The sequence below is a fragment of the Psammomys obesus genome, unplaced genomic scaffold, assembly GCF_907164565.1.
Source record: "Psammomys obesus unplaced genomic scaffold, mPsaObe1.curated_primary_1811, whole genome shotgun sequence".
Lineage (NCBI taxonomy): Eukaryota > Metazoa > Chordata > Mammalia > Rodentia > Muridae > Psammomys > Psammomys obesus.
Genome location: NW_026596039.1, coordinates 1,555,926 through 1,579,000, shown reverse-complemented (window position 1 = coordinate 1,579,000; position 23,075 = coordinate 1,555,926). Strand labels below are relative to the sequence as shown.

At 40.4% G+C, this 23,075-nt stretch overlaps 1 protein-coding gene across 2 annotated transcripts; it reads left to right on the top strand.

Moving 5' to 3' along the window:
* Window positions 1–1,741: 1,741 nt before the first annotated feature.
* On the top strand, window positions 1,742–7,647 carry LOC129687471 (olfactory receptor 147-like). 2 transcript variants are annotated; one of them, XM_055621873.1, is made up of 2 exons: window positions 1,768–2,670; window positions 7,630–7,647. In XM_055621873.1, the coding sequence occupies exons 1-2, from the start codon at window positions 1,768–1,770 to the stop codon at window positions 7,645–7,647; spliced, it is 921 nt and encodes a 306-aa protein (XP_055477848.1). The 2 variants fall into 2 exon arrangements, with proteins under 2 accessions (XP_055477849.1, XP_055477848.1); XM_055621874.1 differs by lacking the exon at window positions 7,630–7,647 and having other exon boundaries at window positions 1,742–2,706.
* Window positions 7,648–23,075: the final 15,428 nt, after the last annotated feature.

Genomic DNA, 23,075 nt, shown 5'->3' with positions numbered 1-23,075 from the left:
GGGAACTATTAGGTATATGGAAGGGGAAAATGGGAAGGGAGATATGAATGTGTCACTAAAAGAGGTGAGTATGATGAAAGTACATTATATGTGTATGTGAAAATGTCATCCAAAGCCTACTACTTTGTGTAGGTAATATTTCTTATTTTAAAAAGCTGAATAAACAATTTTTGTGCTTATAAAATTAACAACTAATTATTGAATACTTAGTGCTACTAAGAATATTAAAATTATTATAAAAGATTATTAAATGTTGCTTTATTCACTAAAAGCAATGCATTAAAATTATAGTTGGTAAATATTAATGTCAACAAGTCTAGTAATGGATTTACTAATGACTTTAGATACTTTATGTTTGTGTGCTTTGGGGACTGTTTAATCCCTGATGAGAAGTTCACATCTATCATCATGAACTGAGGCATAAACAAATCATTATTTCTTCTCTTCCTACTTGATTACCTTAGCAAATGCATAAGGGAGATGCATTTCTGGATTTGTAATAAAAATAAAGTCTGAAAGATTGAAAAACCTGAAGCAAATGCAGTGTGTTGTATGACATGGTAGCTCTAAGGTCTAGTTTGTTGCTTTCCTTTGAATCCTCATAACCATAACTACAAATTTGATCTACATGTGATAGTGATTCCCGGAACCTCCTGTTCTCAAGGTCTTTGCCAGTTTAAGAAAATAAAACAAACCAGAAGAGATTCTTTAGCTGTATCAATTTAGGTGTAACACTTCCAAAGCTAGCTCTTCCAGATTACCAGAGGCAATATTCATGAAGAATCAACACTGAGTTGATCGAGAAGAAAAAAAAATGTAAGTTTTTCTGGTTTCAATCTATCCCACTCACCTATACAGGTTAACAATGGGTGCTATGATCTTCAATAACACAAAATTGCAGAGGGGCTTTCTAATCTGTTTGTTTGATTTTAAGCTTGCTTCATCCTCACTCTGGTAGTCTGGCAAGTACAGCAACTCCAGGAGATACATCAAGAATGTGGCAGCATCCAGAAAGGAGAGATTATCTCTTTCATAAAATGTTGATGTGTGCTACAAATGCAAAAAGATTGCATAATAATTTGTTTTAAAAGTTATATTTCCAAATTTATTTGCAAATATTATACCCAGCACTGACATGTTCAGTTATCTTTTCTTCTCTCATACTCCTTTGGAAACATATTTATAATTTTGCATTAACTCTGTAATTTAGGGTACAGTAGAAGAGAATGTGTAGAAACAGAAGAGTATGTGGTTATATGTGTATATGAGTAACAAAGATTCCCCAAACTTATTATCAGTGATTGACTCCTTTGCTCTTTGAAGCAAGGCATCTGGAAGCCCAATAGGCTGTTTCAGATGCCCTTTTGGAAATCAAAATAAGAGAATGGCTCTTCTATATGAATTATTTCTTCCTGGTCATTACTGGAGAACAAAAGTGTTTAGTAAATAATATAAGCAGAAATAGGAATCTGGAAGTGAAAGGTTAAAGAACCAGAAACGTTGGAAGATAGCCAAACTAAGTTTGCCAGCACAGTTTTTTTGGCCATTCTGGCTCTTTATTTTCCAGTAAGGAGAGAAATAACTCCATAGATAAAAGTGATACCGATATAAATGTTGGCATGCTGTGGTAGTACTCTTGGGGGTCATGAGACACAAAAGGATTTAGCTTATCTCGGTCCCTTTACCACAAATAAAGGCATGAAAACAGATCACAAGGATGTCTGCTGATGAAATATTTTTCTGTCTCCCCAGATTTTCAGTGAAAACATGCTGGCCAGAAATGGCTCCTTCGTGACTGAGTTTGTCCTTGCTGGTTTGACAGATCATCCGGAGTTCCAGCTGCCCCTCTTTTACCTGTTTCTAATGATCTACATTGTCACAGTGTTGGGAAACTGTGGCCTGATCACCCTGATTGGTCTTAATCCTCACCTTCACACCCCCATGTACTATTTCCTCTTTAACCTCTCCTTCATCGATCTCTGCTACTCTTCTGTCTTCAGTCCCAAAATGCTGATGAACTTCTTCTCTGAGAGGAATTCCATCTCTTATGTGGGGTGCATGACTCAGCTGTTTTTCTTTCTCTTCTTTGTCATCTCTGAAGGCTACATGCTGACCTCAATGGCCTATGATCGCTATGTGGCCATCTGTAATCCACTGCTGTATAAGGCTACCATGTCCCCTCAGGTCTGTTCTATGCTAGCATTTGCTTCTTATGGGATGGCATTTGCTGGAGCCTCTGCCCACATAGGCTGCATGCTCAGACTGACCTTCTGCAATGCTGATGTCATTAACTTTTACCTATGTGACATTCTGCCCCTTCTCCAGCTTTCTTGTACCAGTACCTATGTCAATGAGGTTGTAGTTCTCATAGTTGTGGGTATTAACATAACAGTCCCCAGCTGTACAATCCTCATTTCTTACATTTTCATCCTTGCCAACATTCTAAACATCAAATCCACACAAGGAAGATCAAAAGCCTTCAGTACATGTAGCTCTCACATCATGGCTATCTCCCTGTTTTTCGGATCAGGGGCATTCATGTATCTTAATCATTCTGGATCTGTGGACCAGGGAAAAATTTCTTCTGTTTTCTACACTAATGTGGTTCCCATGCTCAATCCTCTCATCTACAGTTTGAGGAACAAGGATGTCAAAATAGCATTTAAGAAAGTTATGCTTAAAGTCCACAGCATATTCATATCTTAATTAGAAATGAAATAGTATATAGAACCAAAATTTAAATTTAAAGAATCTTCTGTTTCACTGGCATCTTCCTGAAGATATTTTGTTGATGCCAATGTGGCTTTGACATGCTTTGCTCTTGTGTTTAAAGTTGTTAGTGATATTCTGACATATTGGTCTCATAACAATCACATGTAAATTCCAGGCTGTGCTGTATCATTGCTCTAGTCTTTCAATAATTTTCCCGTCTCTATTTTTAGAACTTTAGGTATACTTCAGCTAAAGAAATATCCATAAAAATAGTAAATCTTTTCTGGATCAACCCAGCAAACATTTACTAGTATAAGTACCAAAAATATATAATATATAAGTTTGGATAGAGACTACAGTGCTTATAGGATCTACTAGCTTCCTATCAAGGGAGCAACTGAAAGAGCAGAGTTTACTGTAAATCTGTAACCGAGGCTCTTTTACAAGCATTCTAGTGCTCACTTTGCTTCATCAAATTCATCACAGTACACATACAATCTTATTTAAAGGCATTGCTTCATTTTCTGGTATGGACTAAGGCTGGCCGATTTCTCACAAAGTCGGCCACTTTTAATATTCCTTTCAAAACAAGCATTCCTATGCTGCTTCTTTGAAGCCTTCCTAGGATCCTGCCACTCCCTTTTACAACTGCCCTCAGTCTGAACGTTTCCCACACAATTCCCTGTCACATTCAGATGGAAGATTTTCTCTTTGATATGAGGTTTTCCCCACTGATTCTGCCCCACTACATTTTATCCTTTATGAACAAATACTGCAGTAAAGGTCTTGAAACTGTGATCATTTCCTGCATTTCTACTTCTAAGCAGAACTGAATAATAGCACTTATATAAAAAGTTTCTAAAATTGGGATAATATCATAGTCACAACAGATTGCTTTTAGTGTAAAAATACACAAATGTATAGGATGGAGGAGAAATTCCAGAAACAGTATTTCATTGATTTACAAAATATCAACATGCTAATTTTATTTTATTTATTTTATTTTTTTACTATTAATTACACTTTATTCATTTTGTATTCCCCCATAAACCCCTCCCTCCTCCCCTCCCAATCCCACCTTCCCTATCCCTTTCTCATGCATGCTCCTCCCCAAGTCCACTGATAGGGGAGGTCCTCTTCTCCTTCTTTCTGATCAGATCACATCAGGAGTGGCTGCATTGTCATCTTTTGTGGGCTGGTAAGGCTGCTCCCCGCCTCAGGGGGAGGTGATCAAAGAGCAGACCAATCAGATTATGTCAGAGGCAGTCCCTCTTCCCATTACTATGGAACCCACTTGGACACTGAACTATCATGTGCTACATCTGTGCAGGGGTTCTAGATTATATCCATGAATAGTCCTTGGTTGGAGTATGAGTCTCTGGGAAGTTCCCTGTGTTCAAATTTTCTGGTTCTGTTGCTCTCCTTGTGTGGTTCCTGTCCTCTCCAGCTCTTACTGTTTCCCACTTCTTCCATAAGATTCCATGCACTCTGCCCATCAGTTGGCCATAAGTCTCAGTGTCGGCTTTCAGAGGCCCTCTGTGGCAGGTTCCTAGGTTGTTTCCTGTTTTCTTCTTCTTCTGATGTCCAGCCACTTTGCCTTTCAGGATGGGGATTGAGCGTTTTAGTCAGGGTCCTCTCTCTTGATTAGTTTCTTTAGATATACAGTTTTTAGTAGGTGTATCCTATGTTATATTTATATGAGTGAGTATATACCATGTATGTCTTTCTGCTTCTGGGATAGCTCACTCAGGATGATCCTTTCCAGGTCCCACCATTTACCTACAAATTTCATGATTTCCTTATTTTTCATTGCTGAGTAATACTCCATTGTGTAGATGTACCACAATTTCTGTATCCATTCTTCAGTTGAGGGGCATCTGGGCTGTTTCCAGCTTCTGGCTATTACAAATAAAGCGGCTACAAACATGGTTGAGCAAATGTCCTTATTGTATACTTGAACCTCTTTTGGATATATGCCTAGGAGTGGTATGGCTGGGTCTTGAGGAAGCGCTATTCCTAGTTGTCTGAGAAAGCACCAGATTGCTTTCCAGAGTGGTTGTACAAGTTTACATTCCCACCAGCAGTGGAGGAGGGTTCCCCATTCTCCACAGCCTCTCCACATGTGTTGTCACTTGAGTTTTTCATCTTGGCCATTCTGATGAGTGTAAGGTGAAATTTCAGGGTCGTTTTGATTTGCATTTTTCTAATAGCTAATGACGTTGAGCATTTCTTTAAGTGTTTCTCTGCCATTCGATATTCCTCTGCAGAGAATTCTCTCTTTAGCTCTGTACCCCATTTTTTAATTGGAATACTTGGTTTGCTGCTTTTCAGCTTCTTTAGTTCTTTATGTATACTGGATATTAGTCCTCTATCAGATAGAGGGTTGGTGAAGATTCTTTCCCAATCTGTAGGCAGTCGCTTTGTTTTGATGACAGTGTCCTTTGCTTTACAGAAGCTTTTCAATTTCATGAGGTCCCATTTATTGATTGTTGCTCTTAGAGCCTGTGCTGTTGGTGTTCTGTTCAGGAAGTTGTCTCCTGTGCCAAAGAGTTTAAGGGTATTCCTCATTTTTTTTTCTAACCGATTTAATGTGTCTGGTTTTATGTTGATGTCTTTGATCCACTTGGACTTTAGTTTTGTGCAGGGTGATAAGTATGGATATATTTGCATTTTTCTACATGTAGACATCCAGTTGGACCAGCACCATTTGTTGAAGATGCTGTCTTTTCTCCATTGTGTGGTTTTGGCATCTTTGTCAAAGATCAGGTGTCCATAAGTGTGTGGGTTTATCTCTGGGTCCTCTGTTCGGTTCCATTGATCCACCATTCTGTTTCTAAGCCAGTACCATGCAGTTTTTATTACTGTTGCTCTATAGTACAGCTTAAGATCAGGGATAGAGATACCTCCAGAAGATCTTTTATTGTAGAGGATTGTTTTAGCAATTCTCAGTTTCTTGTTATTCCATATGAAATTGAGAATTTTCCTTTCCAGGTCTGTAAAGAATTCTGTTGGAAATTTGATGGGAACTGCATTGAATCTGCAGATTGCTTTTGGTAAGATGGCCATTTTTACTATGTTAATCCTGCCAAGCCATGAGCATGGAAGATCTTTCCATTATCTGATATCTTCTTCTAATTCTTTCTTCAGAGACTTGAATTTTTTTTCATACAAGTCTTTGATTTGCTTGGTTAGGGTTACTCCAAGGTACTTTATGTCATTTGTGGCTATTGTGAAGAGTGTTGTTTCTCTAATTTCTCTCTTTGCCCTTTTGTCTTCTATAGGTGGGCTACTGATTTTTTTAAAATTAATTTTGTATCTGGCCACTTTGCTTAAGGTGTTTATCAGCTGTAGGAGTTCCCTGGTAGAGTTTTTGGGGTCACTCACGTATACTATCATATCATCTGCAAATAGTGATAATTTGACTTCTTCTTTTTCAATTTGTAACCCCTTGATCTCCTTCAATTGTCTTATTGCTCTAGCAAGAACTTCCAGAACTATGTTGAAGAGATATGGAGAGAGTGGGCAGCCTTGTCTTGTCCCTGATTTCAGTGGGATTGCTTCAAGTTTCTCTCCATTCAGTTTGATGTTGGCTATAGGCTTGCTGTATATCGCCTTTACTATGTTTAGATATGTGCCATGTATCCCTGATCTCTCCAATACTTTAAACATCAATGGATGTTGGATTTTGTCAAATGCTTTTTCAGCATCTAGGGAGATTATCATGTGTTTTTTTTTCTTTCAGTTTGTTAATATGGTGGATTACATTGATGGATTTCCATATATTGTACCACCCCTGCATACCTGGGATGAAGCCTACTTGGTCATAGTGGATGATATCTTTGATGTATTCTTATATTCGGTTTGCAAGTATTTTGTTGAGTGTTTTTTGCATCAATGTTCATAAGGGAGATTGGCCTGAAATTCTCTTTCTTTGTTGGCTCTTTGTGTGGTTTATGTACCAAAGTGACTGTGGCTTCATAGAATGAGTTTGGTAATGTTCCTTCTGATTCTATTTTGTGAAATAGTTTAAAGAGAACTGGAGTTAGCTCTTTTTGAAGGTCTGGTAGAATTCTGCACTGAAACCATCTGGTCCTGGGCTTTTTTTGGATGGGAGAATTTTGATTACTGCTTCTATTTCCTTGGAGGATATAGGACTATTTAATTGATTTACCTGGTCCTGATTCAGCTTTGGTAAGTCGAATTGATCAAGAAAATTGTCCATTTCATTTAGGTTTTCAAATTTTGTGGCATGTAGACTTTTGAAGTAAGTCCTAATTATTGTTTGGATTTCTTCAGTGTCTGTGGTTATGTCCCCCTTTTGTTTCTGATTTTGTTGATTTGGATGGTGTCTCTCTGCCTTTTAGTTCGTTTGGCTAAGGGTTTGTCTATCTTGTTGATTTTCTCAAAGAACCAGCTCTTGGTTTCATTGAAAATTTGAATTGTTTTATTTGTTTCTAATTGATTGATTTCAGCCCTGAGTTTGATTATTTCCAGCTGTTTACTCCTTTTTGGTGTGTCTGCTTCTTCTTTTTCTAGGGTTTTTAGGTGAGCCATTAAGTTGCTCGAATGAGCTGTCTCAAATTTCTTCTTGAAGGCACTTAGTGCTATGAACTTTCCTCTTAGCACTGCTTTCATTGTGTCCCACAAGTTTGGGTATGTTGTGTCTTCATTTTCATTAAGTTCTAGGAAGACTGTAAGTTCTTTCTTTATTTCTTCCATAACCCAGCTGTCATTTAGTAGCAAGTTGTTTAGTTTCCATGTGTGTGTAGGCTTTTTGCTATTTCTGTTGTTGTTGAGGTCCAGCTTTATTCCATGGTGATCAGACAGGATACAGGGGATTATTTCAATCTTCTTGTATCTGTTGAGGCTCACTTTGTGACCAACTATATGCTCTATTTTTGGAGAAGGTTCCATGAGATGCTGAGAAGAAGGTAAATTCTTTTGTGTTTGGTGTAAGGTTCTGTAAATGTCTGTCAGGTCCATTTGATTCATGACCTCTGTTAGAGATATTGTTTCTTTGTTTAATTTCTGTCTTGTTGGCCTGTCCTTTGTTGAGAGTGGAGTGTTGAAGTCTCCCACTATTAATGTGTGGGGATCTATGTGTGGCTTAAATTTTATCAATGTCTCTTTTACAAATGTGGATGCCCTTGTATTTGGGGCATAGATGTTCAGGATTTTGATGTCTTTTTGTTGGAGTTTTCCCTTGAAGAGTATGAAGTGTCCTTCCCCATCTCTTTTGATTAATTTTGGTTGAAAGTCTATTTTATCAGCTATTAGAATGGCTACTCCTGCTTGCTTCTTGGGTCCATTTGCTTTGAAAGTCATCTTCCAACCTTTTACCCTCAGGTAATGCCTATCTTTGTGACTTAGGTGAGTTTCTTTTATGCAACACATTGCTGGGTTTTGTTTACGTATCCATTCTGTTAGTCTGTGTCTTTTTATTGGAGAATTGAGTCCATTGATGTTGAGAGAGATTAATGTCCAGTGGCTGTTAGATCCTTTGATTTTGATATTGGCTGTGGTCATAAGGTTGCGTGTTTGGTTGCTTTTTGTTTTACTGTAGTGAGGTTAATTATTTCCTGCGTTTTCTTGAAAGTAGCTAGTTTTCTTGGGTTGTATTTTCCTTCTAGTGTCTTCTATAACACTGGATTTGTGTGTAGGTATTGTTGAAATTTATTTTTGTCATTGAATATCTGGTTTTCTCCATCTATGAGGACTGAGAGTTTTGCTGGGTATAGTAGCCTGGGCTGACATCTGTGTTCTCTTAGGGTCTGCATGATATCTGTCCAGGCCCTTCTGGCTTTCATAGTCTCTGTTGACAAGTCAGGTGTGATTCTAATGGGTTTGCCATTATATGTTACTTGGCCTTTTTCCCTTGCAGCTTTTAGCATCTTTTCTTTGTTCTGTATACTTACTGTTTTGATTATTATGTGGCAGGAGGATTTTCATTTCTGGTCTAATTTATTGGGTGTTCTGTTGGCCTCTTGAATTCTTACTGGCCTCTCCTGTAAGTTGGGAAAATTTTCTTCAATGATTTTGTTGAAAATATTTTCTGGTCCTTGGAGCAGGGAATCTTCTTTTTCCTCTACACCTATTATTCTTAGGTTTTGTCTTTTTATGTTGTCTTGAATTTCTTGGATGGTCTGTGTCAGGAATTTTTTAGATTTAACATTTTCTTTGACAGATACATCTATTTCTTCCATTGTATCTTCCACACCTGAGATTCTTCCATCTCTTGTAGTCTATTGGTTATGCTAACCTCTGTGGTTCCTGTTTTCTGCCCTAAGTTCTTTCTTTCCATAATTTCCTCCATTTGTGTTTTCTTTAAGTTTTCCAATTCTATCTTCAGGTTTTGAGCCATTTTGTTGATTTCCTTCACTTGTCTGACTGTATTTTCCTGTTTTTCCATCAATTCCTTCAGCTGTTTGTTTGAACAATCCTCTTTTTCTTTTATTTCATTCAGTGATTTAAGCATTTACTCTCTATAGGCCACTAACTGTTTGGCTGCAACTTCCTCTATTTCTTTACGGATGGCCATAAACTGTTTGTTTTTATCTTCCTCTATTTCTTTACTCATTTTATTTGTTTCCTCTGTTATCTTCTTCATGATCATAGATGCTAGGTCCTCTTCTTGCATTTCAATTATGCTGGGGTGTCTAGGGCTACCTGTCCCTGGATAATTGGGTTCTGGAGATGCCATATTGCTCTGGCTTTTGTTGGTTGAACTTTTACGCTGGCCTCTACCCATTGGGTAATCTTAGGTTTTTGAAGTTGGTTTCTGGTTTTTCCTGGAATCCTGTGGTGGAGAGAATCCCTTTGGCAGGAAGATGGTTTTTCCTGAAGGAAGCCTTCTCACCTTTTTGGGTATAGTCACTGGATGGCCGGTGTTTTTCAGGAGTTGCCACTGCTCACCTCAGGCGTAGAGACCTGAATGGTAACTATGGTCCTTATTAGTCAAGAGGGCTCTCCTCTCACCAGGAGAAGTCCTGAAGACAGCTACCCAGTTTCTTGCTGTGAATTTAGTGGTCTGCTGCTGTAACCTGTGTGTCCCATGGTTTGGTCAGTTTTGTTAGAAATAAGTGGTTGCCCTGTGGAGCAGTATCTGGGGCTTGATCTCGGGGATCCCAGGCTCTTGAAGGTCTGAGGTTGGGGCTCTGTTCCCCAGTACCCAAGCAGTAATCTGTGGCAGGTGAGTACTGCTCTCCTGGTAACAGCAGGTTATCTGGTGCACAGCAGGTCCCTGGGTTGGGCCAGTCTGTGGGACCTTTTCCAGGGATATCCTGGGTGGCCTAAGTCCATCCCCTTTGCTTAGTTCCCTGTGAGGATTTCTGCAGACAGTGACACCAAGTCTCTGGTGTCGTGGGGCACACAGTTCTGTCTGTGAGGAATAGTTGGTGCAAAGCAGGTCTCTGGGCTGGCGGCACGCGCACCCACTGCTAGTCTGTAGGAGCTGGGTGCCCAACTACTCTCTGTGCTTCCGGCTTGGGGCCAGATCAGTGATGGTGGCTCATACCACCGGTTTGCGAGACCTTCCCAGGCAAAGCCTGGGTGGCCCAAGTCAGCACTGTTTCCTTCCTTCCCTGTGGGGCCCTCCCCCGACAGGAACTTCCAGACTGTGTTGCACTAGGGTGTGCAGCTCCATCTGTGCTAGAGAGCTGGCTTGCAGCCCCTGCTGTGCTGGCAGCAGGAGGCCAGTTCAAGTGATGGTGGCAGGTACCTGAGGACTGCGAGACTTTTTCCAGGGAAAGACTGGGTGACCCGTGGCCAGTCCCGCTGCTTTCCTTCCCTGTGGCTATTTCTTGCAACTGGGACTCCCCGTCTCTGGTGTTTTTGTGCCCACCGATCAGCCTGGGAAGGTGATCAGGACACACAGGTGTGAGGCTCTGTTCTGGTGACCTAGTGCCTGCGGGACCCGGAATCTCTTCCGGGTTCTGGCTGGGTGGCCTGAGCTTGGACCTGCCTAATTCCCATACCTAGGGGGTTTCCTCTCACCTGGGAAACATGATCGCTCTTGTTTTAGGGCCCAGAGTTCAGTCTCTTGGTTGCTGTACGGAAAATGTTGTCCTGCTTCTTAGATGCAGTGTTCTCCTGGTGCCGCCATCTTGGCCTCTCCAACATGCTAATTTTATAGGAAAAATATTTTAAATAATTTCTTCTGAAATCAGAAGTATCCACAAAAATGCATGCAAAAGAGTTAATTCCAAAAAATACTCAATAAAATACTTGCAAACAAAATCCAAGAGCACATAAAAGATATCATCCACCATGACCAAGTAGGATTTATTCCAGGCATGTAACGGTGGTTCAGTATAAACAAACTAAAGAAGAAAAACCACATGGTTATCTCTTTAGATGCCAAAAAAGCATTTGACAAAATCCAACACCAATTCATATTTAAAGTCTTGGAGTGATCAGGGATACAAGGCACATACCTAAATATAGTAAAGGCAATATACAGCAAGCATATAGCCAACCTCAAACTCAATGGAGAGAAACTTAAATCAATCTTACTGAAATCAGGGACAAGGCAAGGCTGCCCACTCTTCCCATATCTTTTCAACATAGTACTTGAAGTCCTAGCTAGAGTAATAAGACAAGTAAAGGAGATCAAGGGGTTACAAATCAGAAAAGAAGAAGTCGAAGATATACTATTCGCAGATGATATGATAGTATACCTGAGTGACCCCAAAAATTCAACCAGAGAACTCCTTCAGCTGATAAACACCTTCAGCAAAGTGGCCGGATACAAAATTAATTAAAACAAACAAACAAAAAACAGAGGCTCTTCTATATACACAAAACAAAAGGGCCGAAAAAGAAATCAAGGATACAACACCCTTCACAATAGCCACTAAAAACATAAAGTACCTTAGGGAGACTCTAACCGAGCAGGTGAAAGACCTGTTTGAAAAAAACTTCAAGTCTCTGAAGAAAGAAATCGAAGAAGACATCAGAAGTTGGAAAGATCTTCCATGCTCATGGATCAGTAGGGTTAACATAGTGAAAATGGCCATCCTGCCAAAAGCAATCTACAGATTCAATGCAATTCCCATAAAAATACCAATACAAATCTTTACAAACCTTGAAAGAAAAATTCTCAACTTCATATGGAGAAACAAAATACCCAGAATTTCCAAAATGATCCTGTACAACAACAGATCATCTGGAGGTATCTCCATCCCTGATCTTTTTTTTAAAATTTTTTATTAATTACACTTTATTCATTTTGTATCCCCCCATAAGCCCCTCCCTCCTCCCCTCCCGATCCCACCCACTCTCCCCTTTCTGCATGCATGCCACTCCCCAAGTCCACTGATGGGGAGGTTCTCCTCTTCTTTCTGATCTTAGTCTATCAGTTCTCATCAAAAGTGGCTGCATTGTCCTCTACTGTGGCCTGATAAGGCTGCTCCCTCCTCAGGGGGAAGTGATCAACGAGCAGGCCAATCAGATTATGTCAGAGGCAGTCCCTCTTCCCATTACTATGTAACCCACTTGGACACTGAACTGCCATGGGCTACACCTGTGCAGGGGTTCCAGGTCATCTCCACAAATAGTCCTTGGTTGGAGTATGAGTCTCTGGGAAGTTCCCTGTGTTCAAATTATCTTATTCTGTTGCTCTCCTTGTGGAGTTCCCATCCCCTCCAGCTCTTACTATTTCCCACTTCTTACATAGAATTCCATTCACTCTGCCCATCAGTTGGCCATCAGGCTCAGCATCTGCTTTGACAGTTTATACTGCAGAAGCTTTCAGAGGCCCTCTGTGGCAGGTTTCAAGGTTGTTTCCTGTTTTCTTCTGGCTTTCAGAGGCCCTCTGTAGCAGGTTCCGAGGTTGTTTCCTATTTTCTTTTTCTTCTGATGTCCATCCTTTTTGCCTTTCAGGATGGGGATTGAACTTTTTAGTTAGGGTCCTCTCTTTTGCTTAGTTTGTTTAGATGTACAGATTTTAGTGGGTTTATTCTATATTGTATGTTTATATGAGTGAGTATATACCATGCGTGTCTTTTTGCTTCTGGGACACCTGATTTTTGACAAAGATGCCAAAACCATACAATGGAAAAAAAGATAGCATCTTCAACAAATGGTGCTGGTCCAACTGGATGTCTACATGTAGAAAAATGAAAATAGATCCATACTTATCACCCTGTACAAAACTGAAGTCCAAGTGGATCAAAGACCTCAACATAAAACCAGACACATTAAATCGGCTAGAAAAAAAAGTGGGGAATACCCTAGAACTCATTGGTACAGGAGATAACTTCCTGAACAGAACACCAACAGCACAGGCTCTAAGAGCAACAATCAATAAATGGGACCTCATGAAACTGAAAAGCTTCTGTAAAGCAAAGGACACCGTCATCAAAACAAAGCGACTGCCTACAGATTGGGAAAGAATCATCACCAACCCTTTATCTGACAGAGGACTCATATCCAATATATATAAAGAACTAAACAAGCTGAAAAGCAATAAACCAAGTAATCCACTTAAAAAATGGGGAACAGAGCTAAAGAGAGAATTCTCTGTAGAGGAATATCGAATGGCAGAGAAGCACTTAAAGAAATACTCAACCTCATTAGCCATTAGGGAAATGCAAATCAAAACAACCCTGAGATTTCACCTTACACCCATCAGAATGGCCAAGATGAAAAACTCAAGGGACAACACATGCTGGAGAGGTTGTGGAGAAAGGGGAACCCTTCTCCACTGCTGGTGGGAATGTAAACTTGTACAACCACTCTGGAAATCAATCTGGTGCTTTCTCAGACAACTAGGAATAGCACTTCCTCAAGATCCAGCCATACCACTCCTAGGCATATACCCAAAAGAGGCGCAAGTACACAAAAAGGACATTTGCTCAACCATGTTTGTAGCAGCTTTATTTGTAATAGCCAGAAGCTGGAAACAACCCAGATGCCCCTCAACTGAAGAATGGATGCAGAAACTGTGGTACATCTATACAATGGAGTATTACTCAGCAATGAAAAATAAGGAAATCATGAAATTTGCAGGTAAATGGTGGGACCTGGAAAGGATCATCCTGTGTGAGTTGTCCATCCCTGATCTTAAGCTGTACTGCAGAGTAATAGTAATAAAAACTGCATGGTATTGGCATAGAAACAGAAAGGAGGATCAATGGAACCAAATAGAAGGCCCAGAAATAAACCACACACCTACAATTACTTGATTTTTGACAAAGAAGCCAAAACCATTCAATGGAAAAAAAGACAGCATCTCCAGCAAATGGTGCTGGTCCAAATGGATGTCTACATGCAGAAAAATGAAAATAAATCCATATTTATCACCCTGCACAAAACTAAAGTCCAAGTGGATCAAAGACCTCAATAAAACCAGATATACTAAATTGGTTAGAAGAAAAAGTGGGGAAGACCCTAGAACTCATTGGCACAGTGGACAACTTCCTGAACAGAATACCAACAGCACAGGCTCTAAAAGCAACAATCAATAAATGGGACCTCATGAAACTGAACAGCTTCTGTAAAGCAAAGGACACTGTTGTCAGAACAAAACAACAGCCTACAGACTGGGAAAGGATCTTCACCAACCCTACATCTGACAGAGGGCCAATATCTGGAATATATAAAGAATTAAAGAAGTTAAAAGTCAATAACTTAAGCAATCCAATTAAAAAATGGGGTATGGAGCTAAACAGAGAATTCTCTGTAGAAGACTATAGAATGGCAGAGGAACAGTTAAAGAGATGCTCAACATCCTTAGCCATCAGAGAGATGCAAATCTAAGCAATCCTGAGATTTCACCTCACACCCATCATAATGACTATGATCAAAAACTCAAGTGACAACACATGCTGGAGAGGTTGTGGAGAAAGGGGAATCCTCCTCCACTGCTGGTGGGAATGTAAATTTGTACAACCACTTTGGAAATCAATCTGGTACTTTCTCAGACAATTAGGAACAGCGCTTCCTCAAGATCCAGCTGTACCACTCCTAGGCATATATCCAAAAGATGCTCAAGTACACAACAAGGACATTTGCTCAACCATGTTCATAGCAGCTTTATTCATAATAGCCAGAACCTGGAAACAACCCAGATGTCCATCAATGGAGGAAGGGATACAGAAATTGTGGTACTTTTACACAATGGAATATTACTCAGCAATTGAAAACAAGAAAATCATGAAATTTGCAGGCAAATGGTGGGACCTAGAAAAGATCATCTTGAGTTAGGTATCCCAGGAGCAGAAAGACACACAAGGTATATACTCACTTATAAGTGGGTACAAGACCTATCAAATAGGATAAACATATTAAAATCTGTACACCTAGAGAAGACAAACAAGAAAGAGGACCAGGGGTAAGATGATCAATCCTCACCTAGGAAGACAAAGGGGATGGAAATTTGAAGTAAAAGAAAACAAGAAACAGGACAGGAGCCTACCACAGAGGGCCTCTGAAAGACTCTACCTAGCAGTGTATCAAAGCAGATGCTACAACTCATAACCAAACCTTGGGCAGAGTGCAGGGAATCATATCAAAGAAGGGGGAGTTAGTATAACCTAGAGAGGACAGGGGCCCCAAAAGGACCAAATATATCAGGGCACAGGGGTCTTCTATGAGACTGTTTCTCCAACCAAGGACCATACAACCCCTGCTCAGATGTAGCCCATGTTAGCTCAGTACCCAAGTGGGTTTCCAAGTATGGGGACAAGGATTATTTCTGACATGAACTCAATGACTGGCTCATTGGGCTTCCCCTCCCCCCAGAGGGAGGAGCAGCCTTGCTAGGCCACAGAGGAGGACACTGCAGCCAGTCCTGAAGAAACCTGCTAATCTAGAGTCAGATGGAATGGGAGGAAGACCTCCCCTATCAATGGACTTGGAAGGGGGCAGGAAGGAAATGAGGGAGGGAGGGTGGGATTGGGTAGGAAAGAGGCAGGGGGCTATGGCAGGATATAAGTGAATGACCTGTGATTAAAATTAAAAAAAAAAAAAAGAATTGATTCCCCTAAAAAACAAATCAAAATCGTACACAAAAAGCTTAAATCATAAATCTTTAGAAAATATGTTTGGCCAACTTAAAAGTCATATTAAAAAAAAAAAAACATTAGGCCTAGCAGAAAAAAAATACAAAGCAATTAAAATTCATTAAACTGAATACTTTGTATCAATAAAATGCTTTTAGGAGGAATATTTGCAGGGTGTTCTTTGCTAAATAAAGGTACATCCAGAATTTGTAATTAACAAACTGATGTATCAATAACTGAAAACCATTCAATGTCATATAATAAGTGAAGGCAAGAACATGGAAGTGGAACTGAAGCAGAGAGAACAGAGGGATACTTCTCGCTGGCTTGATTTCTAAGGCTTGCTCTGCTCACACCAGTCCAGGACTTTTACTCCCTACAATGGATGGACCTTCCCACATAATCAAGGACCAGTGAAGCTCACAAATCAATCTGAAGGAAATAACCTGTCAGGTGAGGGCCCGTCTTTCCAGGAGACTTTAGTTTGTGTCAAGTTGGCAAAAACTAACCAGTTTATACCGGTTATATAATCAAAGACTCCACACACCCAACCATGCACTAGGTCAGAGGTTCTTAAACTTTTTCCTTTTGCAATCTATTTATAGAGAATTTTTTTTACGCAGCCATAGACATAGACACATGGATATAAAAGATATATAATAAAAAGAATACCAGTAAAATTAATGATATTATTTTCATACAAATTTTCTCTTCTTTGTGTGTATGTTTGTGGTGTGGGTGGGTTGAGAGAGAGTTACAGAGAGAAAGACAGTGAGTGTGTGTGTGTGTGTGTGTGTGTGTGTTTGTGTGTACATGTGCACCACAAAATAAATGTGGAAATCTGTGGCTATTTTGTTTGTCAGTCTTTCTTTTCCCTCTTGTTTTGCGGATAGCATTTCTTGTTTGCTGATCCGTTTTACAGGCTAGCGAGCCATTCCTTTCCGAGATTTCACCTCTCCTCTCTTAAGAACTCTGAATATGCAAAGCTTTCTTGAAAAAGAAAACTAGATTACTCCCACCTTCAGATTTCAAAACTCCCCAAAACCTAATAATCAAAACTTTGTGGTATGTGAATAAGGGCAGGTAATCAAATCAAAGTAATGTTATGAAATAGAGACCCTAGAAACAAGATCTTAGATAAAACATTAAACAATGTTTGAAGAAGTTCTTAAGACCATCTCTTAGGGAGGGCAGACAGTCTCTTCAATTAGGATAATGGAATTTATGAAGAAAATTATATTGGACCTCTACAGACACTGTATAACACTACACTAAGTGGCTCAAATACTGAGTCAAGGCTTAAAAATGAAAGTGTTTGCAAGAAAACACAGGGCCAAAAATTCACAGCACTGATTGTGATCATGACTTCTTTACAACAAAATGAAAAACAAAACAAAAAACAACAAACAAACAAAACAGGCAACCATAGGAAAAAAATGAAGGAGTCTTACCATGGGGAGATTTCTCTCATGTGAGAAGGAGAAACAAAGCTAGCAGCAGCAATCCTCTCTCCTTACCGTGAACTCAGTGTGACCAGCTGCCTATAATAAGCCACTTTGATTCCTCATCAGGATGCTCTTTATCTGGTCTGTGAACAAACATGCATCCCCTTTCCTTTAAGTGGTTCTTGTCAGGTGTTTTCTCTCAGAAATGAGAAAAGCAACTGCTGCAGCAGTGAGCAGAAGAAAATGGTTTATAGTCAAACAATATGCAGATATCACAATGACAACCTGCTAATGAAAAGAGCCATGGCCCTCTGTGGTAGACTCCTGTCCTGTTACCTTTATTTTCTCACTTCCCATTTTCCCTTCTGAATGGGGATTGAGCATCTTCTGTAGGGTCCTCCTTCTTGTTTAGTTTCTTTAGGACTATAGATTTTAATATGTTTATCCTATATTATATGTTTAATATCCATTTATAAGTGAGTCTATACCATGTGTGCCTTTCTGCTTCTGGGATACCTCACTCAGGATGACCTTTTCTAGTGCCATCCAGTTGCCTGCAAATTTCATGATTTCCTGTGTTTAATTGCAGATGATGGTATTGAAGAAGATGCTGAGATTCAAAGCCAAACTTTGGGCAGAGTACAAGAAATCTTATGAAAGAAAAAGGAGATAGAACGATCTGGAGGATAAAAGAACTCCACAAGGAGAGCAACAGAACCAAAAAGTCTGGGCATAGGGGGGCGTGCAGAGACTGGTACCACACCCAAGGACCATGCATGGAGAGGGCCTAAAACCCCTGCTCAGATGTAGCCCATAGCCTCAGTATCCAAGTGGGCATGAACTCAGTGGCCAGCTCTTTAATTACCTCCCCCTGGGGTACAGCCTTGCCAGACCACACAGGAAGACAAGGCAGCCAGTCCTAATAAGACCTGATAGGCTAGGGTCAGATAGAAGGGGAGGAGGACCTCCCCTATCAGTGGACTAAGGGAGGGGCACAGGGGGAGAAAAGGGAGGAAGGATGGAACTGAGAGGAGCCAATGGAAGGGACTACAGCTGGGATATAAAGTAAATAATAATGAAAGAAAGAAAGAAAGAAAGAAAGAAAGAAAGAAAGAAAGAAAGAAAGAAAGAAAGAAAGAAAGAAAGAAAGAAAGCAAAGAGCCACGGCCCATGAAGATTCATAGAGACTGAACCATTAACCAGAGTTTGGCTAGGCCAGACCAATACACCAACACATATGCAGCAGATGTAGAGTATGGTCATCACGTGGATCCCCTAGCAGCAGGAATAAGGTCTATCTCCAACTCTGCTGAGGGCCTTTGGATCCCTTTCCCCTCGCTGGGCTGTCTTGTCTGACTTTAGTGGGACATGATGCATGTAGCCCTGCTCTGACTTGAGGTGCCAGCGTGGGTTGGTACCCGTTAGGGGTCTCCACTTTCTTTGAGAAGAAAAGAGCTGGGAGATGAAAAGGAAGAACTCTTGGGATTGGGAGGAGAGGAGGGATAGGGCTGGAAGCAGGCTGTAAAATGATTAAATATTTTTTTTTTAAGAAAAGAAAGAAAAGAGCCATGGATCAGATATAAATGTCTATAAAGAAAGATGTGATCTTTCAAAGAACTCCTTACCAGTGCTCACCATCCGTAGTCACTATAAACCTTTAAACCAAAAGTACCACCAGATGCTAATTTTTCAGATATTGGTGCTCACTGTAAAAACAGAACAAAATAGATGAAACAAGGCCTTCACACACTAAAGTAAACTTCTGTCTGCTTATCTTACAAGGCTGATAGTTAGGTGCTGAATCTACTAATTCAACTCACCAACAAAACCTGTGATCAAAAAAATTATTCCTACAAGAAGTGCAAGGATATATTCCTAGGAGTGGTATAGCTGGATCTTGAGGAAGCGCTATTGCTAATTGTCTGAGAAAGCACCAGATTGATTTCCAACGTGCTTGTACAAGTTCACATTCCCACCAGCAATGGAGAAGGGTTCCCTTTCTCCACATCTTCTCCAGCATGTGTTGTCATTTGAGTTTTTTATCTTAGCCATTCTGATGGATGTAAGGTGAAATCTCAGGGTCGTTTTGACTTGTATTTCCCTGATGACTAAGGATACTGAGCATTTCTTTAAGTGTTTCTCTACCATTTGATATTCCTCTGTTGAGAATTCTCTGTTTAGCTCTGTAACCCATTTTTTTAATTGGGTTTCTCGATTTGTTGCTGTTTAACTTCTTAAGTTCATTATATATTCTGGATATTGGCCCTCTGTCAGATATAGGGTTAGTGAAGATCCTTTCCCAGTCTCTAGGTTGTCATTTTGTTCTGATGACAGTGTCCTTTGCTTTACAGAAGCTTTTCAGTTTCATGAGGTCCCATTTATTGATTGTTGCTCTTAGAGCCTGTGCTGTTGGTGTTTTGTTCAGGAAGTTGTCTCCTGTGCCAATGAATTCAAGGCCCTTCCCCACTTTTTCTTCTAAGCGGTTTAGAGTGTCTAGTTTTATATTAAGGTCTTTGATCCACTTGGACTTTAGTTTTGTGCAGAGTGATAAATATGGGTCTATTTGCATTTTTCTACATGTAGATATCCAGTTAGACCAGCACCATGGCAGCTCAGTGGAGTGCCCAAGAGGGTTCCCCAGTAATAGAAACAAGGACTTTCTCTGACATGAACTCATGGGCTGGCTCTTTGATCACCTCCACCTGAGGGGGGGAGCAGCCTTACCAGTCCACAGAGGAAGACAAAGAAGCCAGTTGTGATGAGACCTCATCGACTAGAGTCAGATGGAAGTGGAGGAGCACCTACCCTATCATTGGAGTGGTACAAGGGGCATAGGAGAAGAAGAGGGAGGGAGGATGGGATTAAGAAGGGATGGGGGAATGCTCAACCTCATTAGCCATTAGGGAAATGCAAATCAAAACGACCCTGAGATTTCACCTCATACCCATCAGAATGGCCAAGATGAAAAACTCAAAGGACAACACATGCTGGAGAGGTTGTGGAGAAAGGGGAGCCTTCCTCCACTGCTGGTGGGAATGTTAACTGGTACAACCACTTTGGAAATCTATCTGGCACTTTCTCAGACAATTAGGAATAATGCTTCCTCAAGACCCAGCTATACAACTGCTAGGTATATACCCAAACTTTGCTCAAGTACACAACAGAGATATTTGCTCAACCATGTTTATAGCATCTTTATTTGTAATAGCCAGAACCTGGAAACAACCCAGATGTCCATCAACGGAGGAATGGATACAGAAATTGTGGTATTTTTACACAATGGAATACTACTCAGCAATTAAAAAGGAGGAAATCATGAAATTTGCAGGCAAATGGTGGGATCTAGAAAAGATCATTCTGAGTGAAATATCCCAGAAGGAGAAAGACAAACATGGTATATACTCACTTATATAGACCTATAAGATATGATAAACATAATGAAATCTATACACCTAAAAAAGATAATCAAGAGAGCAGACATGGGGTAAGATGATCAATTCTCGTTTAGAAAGACAGATGGGATGTGCATTGAACGTATGACAGGAGTCTACTGAAGTCATCTGAAAGACTCTAACTAGCAGTGTTTTCAAAGCAGATACAAAGACTCATGACCAAACCTTCGGCAGAGTACAGGGAATCATATGAAAGAAGGGGAATTAGTATGATGGGGAAAGGATAGGAGCTCCACAAGGACCAAATATATCTGGGCACAGGGTCTTTTCTGAGACTGACATTCAACCAAGGACCATGTATGGATATAACCTAGAACCTCTGCTCAGATGTAGCCTGTGGTAGCTCAGGAACCAATTGGTTTCCCATAGTGAGGGGAATAAGGACTATTTCTAACAGGAACTCAATAGCTGGCTCTTTGACCTCCCCACCCCCCAAGGGAGGAGCAGTCCTGTTAGGCCACAGAGGAGGACTTTGCAGCCAGCCCTGAAGATACCTGATAAAACAGGATCAGATGAATGGGGGGGGGGGGGAGGTCCCCCCCATCAGTGGACTTGGAAAGGGGCACGGTGGAGATGAGGGAGGAAGGGTGGTCTTGGGAGGGAATGAGTGAGGGGGATACAGCTGGGATACAGAGCTAATAAAATGTAACTGATAAGAAAAAAATAAAATTAAACAGAAGGGATGGGGGAAGGGGTTACAGCTGGGATACAAAGTGAATTAAGTGTAATTAATAAAAAATAAAAATAAATAAAGATATTACAAAACAAAAACAAACAAACCAAAAAAGAGGTGCAGGGATAACAAGGGAGCAAAGATTGAGGGAAAGTCCAACCAATAATTCGTTGCCCTGAGACTCACCCCATGGTAGAGAGCCAGCCCCTGGCATTAATGATGCTCTACTATGCTTTCAGACAGGAGCAGTGTAGGATGTTCCAGCCAGCAGAGGATCTACATATGCTAGCACTTAAAACCCAGCATGCGATGGAGCTCCAGGGGTCCTGTGGAAGTGTGGGAGAAATATGGAAGACCCTGGAGGGGACAGAAAACTCACAAGAGAGCCAACAGAGACAAATAATCCAGTCCCATGGGGGCTTATGGGAACTGAGACATCAATTCATGAGCATGCATGATCTGGATCTAGGCCCCCTGCACACATGTGGCTAATGGGCTGCTGGGTCTTCATATGGGGTGCCTGAGAAGTGGAGGGGGGTGTTCTCTCTAACATGGACTCTGTTGTCTGCTTTTGGGTAACTTCCCCCTGGAAAGGATGCCTTGCCTATCCTTGGGATGAAGATATGTTTAGTCCTGATGTGACTTGATGTGCTGGGGAAGGTTGAGCAAGGCTCTCAGAAAAGGAATTCCCTCAAAGTTAAAAAAACACAATCACAAAACAGATGAATTCTAAAATACAACAGGTTACATGTTTTAAAACTAAATATTTCTTATCTATGTACCCATTATGTAAGTTTATAATGAATTCAGAATGAAAAAGGTTGACAAGACTTAAAGGTTAACAGGGTCCAAAAGATACAAGAATATATGTCTTTTTAGTTATGACTGACCTGGATATACATTTTTCAGCTATCCTTGGTTTATAGTAAATTCAGCACAACAGTTTATTTGTCGTTCATTCCAAGAAACAAAATAAATTTAGAATGACAGTATTTCACGCTATAAGGTGACAAGATATAAGGAATTACAACAGAATGGTTTGTATTTCATGACATCAAGATTTGTACTTAATTTAGACATTTCTAGGCAACCCCACTATATATTGGGTTCATGAGAAATTTAAACCAACTCACCTATATCTATGATGTATACCAGGATTTGTAGGTGAAGGCTTATCTTGAAGCCACAAATCTGTCTCAAGCTTGTCTCCTAGTGAGGTCCACAGAAGTATTTACTGAGCCATAGACTTTCTAAAATTGTTTTAGAAGTCTTAAAACAATTTGGCTATTAAAATTCTTTATATCAAATCGGGAATTTCAAAATCAGGAATTAATTCTTCTGAACAGCAGTACATCTTCCTGTAGGAAGTTTGTTCAGTTAAAGTGGGTAAACATTAGAGTGGGTAAACCCAGAGAGTGACAGTTCACACCATGCCAGATTTAGAGAGATGAAGCACTGCACACATGACAGGATTATCGGAGGCTAGAGGCAATTATGGGTGTGCATCACTGTACAGACCTTGCAAAATACCAGATCCCCTTCCAGAAGGCCCACCTGCTTGTTGAGCTCCTTTAACAGAATGGCTTTCAACAATCCATCAGCTATCTCTGGGCTAGTTCTGAAAATGCATCCAGCACAGACCCAACCTAGCAGCTTATAGTCTTACAACATACACAAAACTAAAAAGGAAGTCACATGCCCAAAAAAGAAAGAAAGAAAGGCAGAAAGAAAGAGAGAGAGAGAAAGAAGGAAGGAAGGAAGGAAGGAAGGAAGGAAGGAAGGAAGGAAGGAA

Bases quoted from the DNA above. Each gene is read 5' to 3' on its own strand.
- LOC129687471 (XM_055621874.1), top strand. From the start codon at position 1,768: ATGCTGGCCAGAAATGGCTCCTTCGTGACTGAGTTTGTCCTTGCTGGT.